At 30.1% G+C, this 13719-nt stretch overlaps 1 protein-coding gene across 1 annotated transcript; it reads left to right on the top strand.

The window, feature by feature from the left end:
* Positions 1 to 7703: 7703 nt before the first annotated feature.
* LOC112694460 (zinc finger MYM-type protein 1-like) lies at positions 7704 to 12317 on the top strand. Its single transcript, XM_025569923.1, has 5 exons — positions 7704 to 7779; positions 9939 to 10394; positions 10546 to 10725; positions 10819 to 11792; positions 11964 to 12317. The coding sequence occupies exons 1-5, from the start codon at positions 7704 to 7706 to the stop codon at positions 12315 to 12317; spliced, it is 2040 nt and encodes a 679-aa protein (XP_025425708.1).
* The last annotated feature ends 1402 nt before the right edge of the window (positions 12318 to 13719 follow it).

Raw genomic sequence — 13719 nt, 5'->3', positions numbered from 1 at the left:
AGGATACTGTTAGAAACTACTTCTAGAAAACAGTATTTCACTACAAACCGATGTACCTGGTATACCTAAAAATTTTAAAATCACTAGTAGAAATCATGGAAATGTTTGATGATTGTTTTAAATAGTACAAAATAACAAAACCAAAATAATTATTCAAGTTTATAAATAATTCAATAGCACAAGAAATAATCAATGCCCCGTAACGTTAGACATGTTAGAATATATTGCTGTTCGTACATTTATTGAGTTCGAACTATTTTAATTTTCGAACTATTTTATTCGCGTTCGGTTTGGTTCGATTTTTCGAGCTTCGAACAGTTCGACCAACCTCTAATATATATATATACAAATTAAATTATAAAATTCAATTGAAGTTCAAAAATACGAATCTGAAAATTAAATCAAACAATTTTTAGGGGGGTCAATAAGAACCGCCTCCCATGGTGGCCCCTGGGTAACTCTAAATGGTTCTCAAACTATAATTTAGACAGTTGCGTAAAAATAGATTTGGCGGAAACGACTGACGTCCATAGCATCATCATAACAATAATTCCGAGAACCCATTATTTCGCGTACGCGCATGTTCAAGTCAATATGCACCACATAAAATTTAATTTTGTTAGACTAGACTAGAGACTATAAAAATTGCCAAAAGGAAATTAAATCTACCCGATTTCTCAATGATTGATTTTAATTTTGAAAAATTTTGGTTTCTTAACATCTTAGCTAGGACAACTAGGAAACACTTTATATATTTTTCTAAAAAAAAAAAAAATATCCACATAATTATAATAAAAATGTAATAATTAAATGTTTTTTATGACTTCTTAGAGGAAAAAATTAAAAATCGGTTTCCTAGTTGTCCAAGCCAAATTGTTTAGAAATCAAAATATTTTTTCCGAATTAAAATCTCTCTACGAAAAGTATATTAAATTTACTTTCACTTTTTGGTCTATATGCATGAAAAATACTACGTGCTTTAACCATAGGCGTAATTGGTTCCTAAAGTTAAGGGGGACGTAAGCCCTAACATGTTTAAAATAAGTAAAAAATGTGGGGAGCTCTGCCCAACACCCCCTCCCAAACTCGTCCCTCAAGTAATATTCATTATTAAATTATAATATTATTTTATTAATATAAAATGTATAAGACAGATAATAAAAAAAGTGATTGGTAAACATTAAAATATTAACATATTTATTAAGTATCATTTTAGATCAGAGTTAAATTTTCTTAAAAATTAAAAACTTAAAGGACTTTTATAACTATTACAGCTTAAGCCTCCGCTCAGTATTGGCAAATTTATTTAAAATTTCGTCTTTGTTTAGAACGTTTGACAAATCTCTTTCAATTGTTATGATTGCTAACTTAGAAAATCGATTTGGTAATATAGTTGACCATATGTAGGTGTTTATTTGACTCATTGTTGAGAATGTTCTTTCACATGATGTAGAACTTGTTAGAACTGCAAGCACTAAATGTAGCATTTTGTATAAATTTAGGAAAACAGATTTTTCAACGATACTCTTTAGCTGCTTTAAATGTTCTTGATTGTTAATGTTTTCCAGTTGATTGTCATAACAATTTTTTGCAACCAAAATATCTGATTTTAAGTCAGTTTCATTAATAATTCGTTACTCGTTAATCGTTACACAAGTTATTAATAATTGTACGTCATTTACGACTATTCTTGTGTTTAATTTATTAATAATTTCTAAGTAATATTTATGTAGTAAAACCTTAAATATAATCAGCGTATTACAATGATGCGTATAACCAAAAAAAAATAAATATTTTTCCAAGATATTAATAAAAAAAAATAAAACGATATTTTAAATTAAAATTAAAAATATAGCTACCATTAGCAAAATTAAGAATTATGACAGGTGGGACTAAAATTCATATTGGGGGGTGCTTAGATTCCCCAAGTCCCCTCTATGACTTTGACTCCCTTAATTTAAATTTTTATAATCAAAAAATACCAAAAATGTTTTTAAAATAAAACAACTATGAGCTTAAAAATTTAAATAGTCTACAATGAATTGGCTTAATAAATATCTGAATTATTCCTTAACCTTTTATGGTTGAGATTTACTCTTCAAATATTTAAAAGTTTATGAAATTTAAAAAAAATTACTTTCAATTTTCGTAAATTGAAAATTAATTGAATTGAAGTATTAAATATCTGTAAAGTATATGTTTCTCAGTTAGGTATCAGGAAATTTATTGGCATGTATATTTTTACTTTAATTTTTACATTTTTAAGTAGAGCATTGTTATTTTGAATCTTTTATCGTTAAAATTATATATTATATTATTATTATTTTAGTGAGTTATCATTTTTACAACGTTCTACCGGTAAAGGTGTTTTTTTTGTTTAAAAAATATGGCAGTATTCACCCTGCAATACATTATTTTAAATAGTTATTCAAATTTAAACTAAAAATATATTTTAAGTATTAATAATACATTTATTGATACATATAAATATACACTTATAATTAAATTAAATATTTTCTTTATATTATGCACTTACTACATATGAAAGTCCCAAGTGTCAAGGAAAAGGCACGATACCTCCAAAAGGAAATGTTTTGTAAAAATGTTTATGTTCTGCACTTGTTATTAACTTATTAACTATTAACTTTGATTGAGATAAACTTAACAAGAGTTGGATATTTATTTTGATTCCCTTCCTCGAAAACAATGTTATTATGTGTAATATAAAAAAAAACCACTTCAATTACTTAAAATAGATTTTATTTTTATAAATTTTAAATTTAAAACCACAAAGTTATTTGTTAGAATGTAAAGTCACTAGTTAAATATAGACTCTACACTTAACTATTATTAATTGTTAATAATAATTTAACTATGATATACCTACGAGTATTTTGCATAAATTTTATTTTTTAATTTTTGTATTTTAATTCCTCTGTTTTATATGCTCGAGATGTTAAAATCACTAGTGACGAACCCACTTCCCGCAGGTTTTTATGTACTACAAGTTATATATTATTATCAAACGTCTTATGGGGGTGTTACACGAAAACTTTTAACTTTAAAACGAATAATTTTTGTTAGGTATTATATTGTAGTATTAAATAATGATATTCGAATATTAGAATAATTCCCATCGCTAGTATAGAGTCATATGTTATAAAAAAAAAACTTAAACAGAGAGCCAGCATATTTTTTGGATGGAAATATCTCTGTAAATATACAATTTTTGTCCTTAATTTTTTCCTATTTTAGTATAGATTGTCTCGGGCTCAGACATTTCACCGCGATCGTCTCTCCGCTATCCTATTTTTTTTCGTATAACGTCAATAAAAAAATATTGGTTGGCCATAACATTTTAAAATGTTGATACAATGTTTTCCTCACATTGTTTTTACTCATGTGAAAAAAATTTCAAAAATCCACAGTTACAATTTTTAAAAATAAGCGTTTGAATTTGAAATTTTGATAAAAATCACGAAATCTGCCTATTTTTGGTACTTTAAAGTTGATATACATTCCAATATTTATACTTATGTAAGATTTAAAAATGTAATACAATGAAGTTACTCTTTCCAGCGAACTAAAAAATTTTACCGGAGCAGAGAAAAAAAATGTTATAAGCGTTAGAATATTATATTTTGATGAAATCTAATGTTACTAGATTAGTTAATAATAATTACTAATTACCGATTTACTAATTAATTAGTAACATTACATAATATGTATATTATAACACTTTTGCGCGGCTCCGGTAAACTTTTTTGGTTCGCTGGAAAGAGCACTTCTCTTGTACCTACATTATATTATGTGTGAAAAACATTATAACAAAATTTTAAAATGTTATGGCTAACTAATATTTTTTTATTGACGTTATATGAAAAAAAATAGGATAGCGGAGAAACGATCGCAGTGAAATGTACTAGACCTAGGTAATCTTATTAGAAAATAAAACAGAAATAATTTATATATTTTTTTTTTTTTGCAACCAGTCTTTTTATTGGTATAGAAAATTACAATCTGTGAAGTGTTACACAATAAGCAATTATGATAATAAAAGTACAACAGTGACATGAAAACTTGAATAGGAAGTGGCCCACTGGCCACACCTACAATATTACTATTTGTTATTTACAATTTTTTTTTTTTTTTTTTATTATTTACACCCGTATTACAATAACACAGGATCTAGTAGGTCACGAGGCCAGTCCCTGTTAAGGCGGCGGGTGATATTGTTTGGAATTGTTGTGGTGGACATTTGATGAATTAGTGGATTAGGGTGATCTTTTAGTTTGTTGTGGAATTTTTTGTAATGGTTAGTTGCTAGTTCTTTGATAGTTGGTAGTTGAAGGTCTTTATGAAGATTTTGATTTGTAAAGTACCAGGGGGCATTTGTGATGATTCTTAGAGCTATTGATTGGAAATATTGTAATCAGTGGCGTAGCCAAGGGGAGGGGGGGCTAAGGAGGCTATAGCCTCCCCCATGGGCCGTGTTTATATGTATAATGTACCTTGACTATTTAATAGAACCAATGCTCGTTTTAATCAAAGGCATATTGATGTTGTGCCACTTGAAGGACTTATTCCGGCCAATTTAAATATGTATGACGATAAAAATATTATAAAAGCTGCTAAAATATATGTCCAAGATCTCAATGATGATACCTCATCTACAATCAGAGCTGATCTGTTCATATGGAGGCAACAATGGAGTCAAAATACTATTCCAAAACCGAATTCTACTCTTGATTCACTCTCTCATCGCACCAATCTTCGACCTAACATTAAAATACTTTTACAATTATTCGCCACGTTATCAGTTACCTCTTTCACTCCGGAAAGAATGTTTTCAGCACTTAATCGCTTAAAATTTTTTTTAAGAAGCACCATGTCGGAAAACAGACTGAATGGGTTAGCTATGGCTAATATAAATAAAAAAGAGCAATTCGATGAAAGTGAAATAATAACTGAATTTGCCAGAAATTCGCCTAAGAGAATGCAGCTGTCAGAGTAAAGCAAGTGACTGAACACTGAAACCAAAATTATTATTATTATTATAAATTATATATCAACAAATATTTTTAAAACCATACTAAAATGCTTGAATTACGTTTAGAAACTTGGTGGTAGATGGTGGGGAGGGTTAAGGGTGAATTCTCATATCCTCTCTTACCTTACTTATCCAAAAAAAGTGGTTAGCCCCCCCCCTCATTTAAAAATCCTGGCTACGCCACTGATTGTAATGGTCTAATGTTAGATGGTTTGGCAGGTCCCCATATTTGTATCCCGTACGACCAAACTGGTCTGATTAAACTTTTGTATATGAGCATTTTATTTGCTAGGCTGATTTTAGATTTGAGGATGGGACGAAGTAAATGTAGCCGGATATTTGCTTGTTTACATTTAGATTTTGTGTGATGTGACCATATCAATCTTTTGTCTAAATTTATGCCCAGGTACTTTGTCGAAAACTGGATTGGGATACATGTGCCATTTAGAATAAGAAGAGGAATTTCGTTACGTCTTAATGTGAAATTAACTTGTACCGATTTAGTCTCATTGATTTTTATCCTCTTATTGTTGGCCCAGGTAGTTATGAGATTTAAGTGTGATTGTATATATTCAGAAGCTATATTTGCATCAGAGCTCGAAGCTAGGATTGCCGTATCGTTGGCGTAAGTTGCAAGAATAGTATTGTTGGTTGATGGAATGTCCGAAGTATAGACGTTGTAAAGTAGGGGCGATAAATCACTTCCTTGAGGGACACCAGCTTCAATTGAATGTGAAATGGATATGCTGTTATTAATACGTACGGAGAAGGATCTATTTTCTAAGTAGGATTTTAAGATAAGATAGTAAAGTGCAGGTAGAAAATGTTTGAGCTTAAAGAGTAGGCCATCATGCCAAACTCGGTCGAACGCTTGGGAGATATCGAGGAAGACTCCTGGACAGAATTGTTTTTTCTCAAAAGAGGTAGATATGTGATCAGTTATTCTATGTATTTGATGGATGGTGTTATGTTTAGTACGGAAACCAAATTGAGTTGCTGGCAGTATGTTATTTTCGAGGATAATGGTTGTAATACGTTTTAGTAGTAGTTTCTCGAATAATTTACCAAATGTAGGTATCAGGCTGATTGGTCGATAGGATGTAACTAATTGCTTGGGTTTGTTTGGTTTGGAAATCATGACGATAATTGAGTGTTTCCATGTTGGAGGGAAATGTGATAGTATCAGCATGGCATTGAAAATATGGGTTAACAGAAGTATTGATTTTTTTGTAAGATGTTTAGCTATTTTATTAGTGATTAAATCGTGACCTGGGAATTTTTTTGGGTATAACTTGTTAATTGTTGAGAGTATTTCAGATGGAGTGATTGGTTTGGCTGGTAGCGATGTTGGTAGTGGTGCATACAAAAAAGAATGAACTATGTCTCCATGGTTACTGTTTATTAGAGTGGGAGGATGTGGAGTGAAAGTTTCAGATAGCTGGTTTCCAAAGATATTTGCTTTTTCAATGTCGGATGTCGCTAATTCGTTGTTTGAGCATACAAGTGGAGGTATAGTGTCACGTTGGTTTATTAATGCTTTGGTGGTACGCCAGATCGAGCCATCAGATGGAGTTAGAGATTGTAGATGCTATTCAAATTTAGTGGATCTATGTTTGGATAGTTCAGTTTTTAGAGTATATGTTTGCTGGTTAAATACGATTTTGTCAATTGGGTATCTTGGGTTTTGCCAGGTAGCTCTAGTTCTATGCTTGGCTTTTATTAGTTCTATAATGTAGATTGGAAGTGTGTTCAATTTTTTCTTTTGATTTGAAGGATTCAGAGTAACTGAAGATGAGGACGAAGAGATTGAGTTTTGAATGACAGTAGTTAATTGGTTTACTGCGTTATTTATTTGAGCGTGTGTTTTTAATGGGATGTTTAGTGATATTTGTTTATCTAAGATGGGCAAAGTACGGCCCGCGAAAGTATTTAATCCGGCCCGCCGAGGGTCCACCGACATGGATAGTAATGGCCCCCAAATTAGGGTCACAGAGGTTTTCCAGCATTTCTTATAATTTATATATTTTATTTTTTTACATTATAATTTTAATTTAGGAAAAAAATTCCCGAAATATTCTGAAAATGATAGAAGAAAATAGTTTTAAATATATAAATGTATCTGCAGAAATGCAGTGCAGTACCGATTTAAAGCAATTGTTCTTGAATTCCACAAAACTAGATTTTTATAGAGCACTGCAGAAAACCGAATTTCTAAAATAATTGCTCACGCCCAGAAAATTATGGCGATGTTTGCATCGTCTTATGTGTGCGAACAAACTTTTTCAACCATGAAATTGCAGAAAAACTCAATCAGAAAGTGATTGACTAATGAACACTATTTCGCACTGCTGAACGTTGCTTCATCACAGCTGGAACCTGCTTTCGAAAATATTATGGAAAATCAAAAACAATTCCATATGTCTCACACGCCTACCATGGTTGAGCTTCCGAATAAAAGTTAAATTAATTATTATTTAAGGTAAAAAGTAATTTGTAACATTTGTCTGTAATGCTGTAATGTTTTTATAATATTATGATTCAAAGCTTTGATACAAAATGCATATTTTCTATAATTCTGGCCCTCCTCTAGACTTTCTTAAACCTTGTGGCCCTCCCCCCCATTAGAAAAGTTTGCCCACCACTGATCTAAATTATGTTGAAACTGATCCCAATAAGTGGGACCAGAGCTAAGAGTCTGTCTGGTGTTGAGTTCTGGTACTGTCCCACAGGTTAGAAGTACTGGAGTATGATCACTAGATAGCTCATTTAAGTTTTTGTGTGTGTATTGAGATGTCTCGGAATTTTTGTTAAGAAAAAATCTAATATATCAGGTAGTCTATTCGCTTGGGGTGGCCAATAGGTGGGCGCATCAAGAGAAATAAAAGTGATATTGTTTTTAAAAATAGAATTGTGTAGTATTCGTCGTTTGGGGGGGAGGGAGATAGACGGATGATATAGTTATAGGAATACAGTTGTTGAAATTTATTGATATATTTGCAGCTTGTTGATGTGGTTTATTTATGATTTGGAGTTCGGTGTAAACGATTGAAGATTTGATAAAGATAGCTGCACCCGCGTGCGCTGTTCCGTCAGGATGATCTGCATGAATTATTTTATAACCGTTAATTTTAAAATTTGTATTTTTTGTCAGGTGGATTTCGGAAATAAGAGCTAAATCAATGTTTTTGTTATGCAAAAGGTAGTATAGCTCGTTTGCATGTTTTTTTAATCCATTGGCATTCCAAAGAATTATCGATAAAGGAGGTGTGGTGTTAGAGTTAATTGACATTATTATTTTTGAGAAGTACTTGACTAATTACTTGAGTTAAAAGAGTTATAAGTGGGTTTATAATGGATTTTAAGTCGTTTATGAATGTATTCAATTGAGATGTAAGGTTATTTATAGACTCGGTACTTTGGTTTAGCGGGCATTGGTCATTTTTGTTAGAACTGGTTTTATTTTTTAGTACTTGGGAATACGATGATTCAATATATACATTTAGACCTGTGTTATTGTTTATAATTGTGTTTGACAAGACGTGTTCATTTACATAGTATTTGTTGATTGAATTTGATATATTAGTTTGGCGATCCGGCTTGGTTTCCCGAGTTTGTAGGTTTTTGAAGACTTCACAGCCTAGGTAATTTGCGGAATGGTCCCCTCCACATAGTGTACATTTGGCAGGAAGATCTCTGTTTTTGGTACAAGATTCAGAGCTGTGTTGTTCGCTACAGCGTACGCAACGAGGCTTGCTGTTGCAGTAGTGACGTGTATGACTGTAATTTTGACAATTCATACATTGCGGTAATTGTTTACGTGCTTTGGGTGCTTCAACTTTAACTTTGGTGTAACAAAGTGAGGTTAGCGAGAAAATGTCTTTATTATTTAGAGCGGGTTCGAGGTCGATAAAAAATAATGGTAAAGGGATTTTTGTTAGATTTTGCAAAACGTTTGTAATGTTACGCGCTAGATGACCGTTTTTTCCGAGTTCTTTGATAAATTCGATTTTTGTTGATGGATGTAAGTTTCGGATCACTATGCGGTATGCTTTCAGTTGATATGTATAAAAATCAACGTTGTATTCTTTTAGATATTTTATAACTGAGCGAAAGGAACTTATTGTGTCTGTTTGAAGTTTTAAGGCGTTTGTTGTGATTTTGCATGTGAATTCGGCTGTGTTCGATTCAAGGGCGTCCGCAGGGGGGGGGCAAGTAGGGGCATCTGCCCCCCCTTGGCTTTTTCATGGATCAATTATCTTAACCATTATGTAGTATAAAATATCATAAAATAAATATTTTTTTAATTTAAAAACATTTTTTGAAACGTTAAGTGCCACATAGTCGACAAATGTTATGTGGATTTTTTTGGGTGTATTATGTCATCGGTTTTCGATGCACTGTTTCGACTATTATATGTGAATATTAAATATTTAATAGGATCTCGTGATTTCATTGGTATCATTGAATATAAATACTAAAATACTACAAGTATTTAATATTTATAATCATTAATCAATTTTGGTATATTTGGATTTTGCGTAGCTATTTTTAGTGGGTATTAATTATTTTTTCCGAATAACGACGACGGTGACGGCGATGTGTCGAACAACGCAGCGGTGCTATTTCCGATAATAATATAATATTATCTCGACAAATAATTGACCTTCGGCGCGGCGTCGCGGGTCAATTTTAGCATGGAAACTAACTATATAGGATATACCCATCATAAATACTGTGGCACTCAGCGTATTAACATATACTCAGCTGAACTTTTATGACTTTTAATGTAATTTATGAATATACCTAGTGTCTTAGTGAGTAGTTTCATAATTGATGATGTTTAGTATTTTTAATATTAAAAAAAAGGGTAATAATAATTCTAAACAAGATGGTCAAGATGAGCAAAATCAAAACTGTAAGATTTATAATGAAGATGGTGAACCAAGTGATAAATCAAGTAATGATATTTTTAATAATTCTTTTGAAGAACAACCAGTTACAGAATTACATTCGATACCGACGACATCATCGTCATTAAAGTCATTTAATTCAAATTTATCGAATTCTAGTAATTTAGGTAATGATAGATTTAGTAGACTAGATATTGGGAACTTTGTTAATCTTCCATGTACAATAGTTATTGATGAAAAAACAAAACATGAACTATTAACCAATATCTGGACACCAGAAATTAAGTATAGTTTCAAGAAAGATAGTACGTCAGTTGCTCGTTGTTTTCGGCATGAATGGTTAAGTACATATTCACCATGGTTATCTTATTCTCAAAAAATGAAAGGTCCATTTTGTGTGTTCTGTGTTCTATTTCATTCATCTAGTGGTCATGGTAATTCTTATAAACAAATTCAGTTTGTAAAAAAAACCATGTATTAAGTATCAAGATTTTCACAAAAAAGCATGCAAACACAAAGTTTCCAAGACACACTTACAATGCACGGAAAATGCGGTTAATTTTATTAAGATTTTTTCTAACAAAGCTTCAACTGTTTTTGATAAAATTAACACTTCTCATAAGTTACTGATTGATAATAATAGGAAAAAAAATTTTCCTATTATTTCAAGTATACTATTTTGTGGTACTCAAGAAATTGCTTTGCGTGGAAAAACATCAAATGAAAGAAATTTCAATTCTTTAATTAACTTTAGAATTGAAGCTGGTGATAAAATTTTACAAAGTCATTTAGAATCAAGCCCCAAAAATTCCAAATATATTTCAGCTAGAGTTCAAAATTAAATAATTAATATTACAGGAAAAATAATCTTGAGCAGAATAACAAATTATTTAGTGAAATCGCGATCATTTTTTTCTATACTCGCTGATAAGACTGCTGATATTTCTGGTACCGAACAGTTATCCATAGGCATAAGATATATCTCATTTGAATCAGAAAACCCTGTAGTTAAAGAAGAATTTTTAGGTTTTGTTGCATTAATAGATATGCATGCTAAAACTGTAGCAAAATCTATAATACATTTTTTGAGACACTCTGGTCTTAATTTAAACAATTTAATAGGACAAGGATATGATGGTTGTAGTGCTATGTCAGGTATTCATAATGGTGTCCAAGCAATTATTAAAAATGAATTTCCTAAAGCTGTATTTGTACACTGTTCATCACATAGACTAAATTTAGTAATAAATGATTTGAATAAACTTCAGCATATTCAAAATTGTGCTGGAATTATCAATTCGATTATTAAATTTTTTAGGTTAAGTCCTAAAAGAAGAAAAAGAATAGAAAAAATCCCTTATTTTTGCGAGACTAGATGGTCAGAAAAATATAAAACTATAAGAATATTTAGTGAACAATTTGTTGGAATAGTTGAACAATTAGAAATAATATCTATGGAAACATGCTTTGATTCACAAACAAAAAGTCAAGCATTTCAGTTACACAGTGCAGCAACTAAATCAAATTTTATAGTGTGTTTATTCATAATGGCAAAATTTTCTGCTCAACTAGAACCTATAACGAATGCATTACAAGCAATACAGTTAGATTTATCTCAAGCTAGAAAATATATTACTGAAATCATTGAAGTTTTTAACAACCTGGATGCGAAAAATTATTTTCATGAGATTTTTAAAAAGGCTCAAAATTTTGCAAATGAGCTTGGAGAAGAAATTGAAATTCCTCGTATTGTTTTTAACCAAAAGCATCGTTTAAATCATCCAATAAATACTCCTGAAGATTATTTTAGAGTTTCCTTATACCAACCATATGTAGATTCCTTAATAATGCAATTAAAACTAAGATTTTCTAATGAAAACAGTGCTGCTCATTCCTTATTAAATTTACATCCGAATAATATGAAAAAAATGCAACATGATGAATTTAAAAACATGATAGTAGAAATAAATAATTTTTATGAAATTGATAATTTGGTTGAGGAGTGTATATTATGGTATAATGTATGGAAAAATAGAAACACAAATCAAAGTGAAATGAAAAATATAAGTTTCATAAGTCTATTAGATGAAGCAAATTTATATCCAGCAATTTATATTGCACTAACTATCGCATTAACTATGCCAGTTACTACTTGTTCAGTAGAAAGAACTTTTATTACACTACGTAGAGTAAAAACTTGGACAAGAAATACTATTGGTGATAATCGACTTAATGGTTTATGCATGATAGCTGTCCATAAAGAGTTTGTCGAAAATCATAAATTAAAACTAATTGAAGAAATTATAAATGAATTTGGTTTACTACCACGCAGAATGGAACTATTATTCAATGATTGAATAGTTATTATTTATAATTATTTGTTAATATTTTTATATTAGTTTTTTCTTAGAACCCCAAGTTGTGTGAGGTAATACGTATATTAAGTTTGATCTTTATGATGTTTCTTTTTTATTTCATTATGTATAGGCCTATAGCGTATATACTTGTATTTTATTTTAGAATATTAAAATTTAAAAGTTTTTATTATTTATATAGTTTAATATGTATTAATACATATTTTTTTAATAATTTATTTTAATCAAAGTTATTTACTATAATATTATAATATAGCTCTAAGCAGTATAAGCTATGTTAGTTTTTAATTAAAAGAATAAATAAGTTATTTTCAAATAGTTTTTTATTTATTTTATAGAAGCTAGAAACATTTAATTTTATAAGTAATCTAAAATTACCAAATCAATGATTACATTTTATTTGTATAAAAAAATACATTTGTTAATTTAAAGTTGCACATTAATTAATTAAAATTAATACTGTAAGATTAAGTTTTAATGTTCTAATTTTATACATGATTAATAATTTAATTTTTACGTTCCCTACTTATATGATAGAAAACACGTCGAAAACAATAAGGTACATTATCACTAATCAGATAATGAAACAAAAATTAAAAAATTAAAATACCTTGCCCCCCCCCTTGACACATTCCTGCGGACGCCCTTGGTTCGATTCTATTTTTTATGTTAGTGCAGAAAGAACTAAAATCGTTTATTTTAGTTTTGATAAATATTGGTGGTGGTTTTTATCTAATGGGGCTGGGATGTCTTCGTCCATTGACTCAATTTGATCATCTTTGTCAACTTGAGAGAGAAGAGCGTAACTATTTTCAGTGACAAATTTTGTGTTAGATTGATTTTTAATGTTTTTAGATTTAGGAGAGTTTCCTTTGGAAGTAGGATTTGAACGCTTAAGTTTTTTTTGGTGAAGTTACTTCTATCCAGTCAAAATTAAAGACACCGTCATCGAATATTTCAGTAGAATTTGATTTTTGTATAGTGTTTTGATTAATTATTTTTATTGGCGATACACATTTATTATTCTTTTCGGAGTTTGGCAGTGGGTTGCATGTTGATAATAATTGATATTATCTACTAATTATGTGATAATTGCAAGATAATTTATGAGTTTTGAATTGCGTGCGCAGTTCAATGTCCGAGTAACGTGATTAGCGTATTATAATAAGTATATTAACGGTTTTCAGAAATAGATTTGGTACTTTACGTATATGGGTTTGTATAATTAAAATACTTACACAAAGTCTTGTCTTGGGGTTTTGGGCCCCAGACGGACGGCGATTTTTTTTTTTGTTAAAAAGCATTTAAAAATTTTAGTTTTTTTAACACTTTTCGGAACAAAAACGATTAAGAATTTAGTTAGATTTTTAATAAAATCGTAATT

The sequence above is a fragment of the Sipha flava genome, unplaced genomic scaffold, assembly GCF_003268045.1.
Source record: "Sipha flava isolate LNK unplaced genomic scaffold, YSA_version1 130_pilon_pilon, whole genome shotgun sequence".
In the NCBI taxonomy this organism is placed as follows: domain Eukaryota; kingdom Metazoa; phylum Arthropoda; class Insecta; order Hemiptera; family Aphididae; genus Sipha; species Sipha flava.
Note: the sequence above shows the minus strand (reverse complement) of the source record. Positions and strands in the feature narration are given on the sequence as shown.

Coding starts and splice junctions, on each gene's coding strand:
- LOC112694460 (XM_025569923.1), top strand. CDS start 7,704: ATGTTGAAACTGATCCCAATAAGTGGGACCAGAGCTAAGAGTCTGTCT. Junction 10,395..10,545: donor TCATTCATCTAGTGGTCATG/GTAATTCTTATA, acceptor TTTCTAACAAAG/CTTCAACTGTTTTTGATAAA. Junction 11,793..11,963: donor TTTCCTTATACCAACCATAT/GTAGATTCCTTA, acceptor TTGGTTGAGGAG/TGTATATTATGGTATAATGT.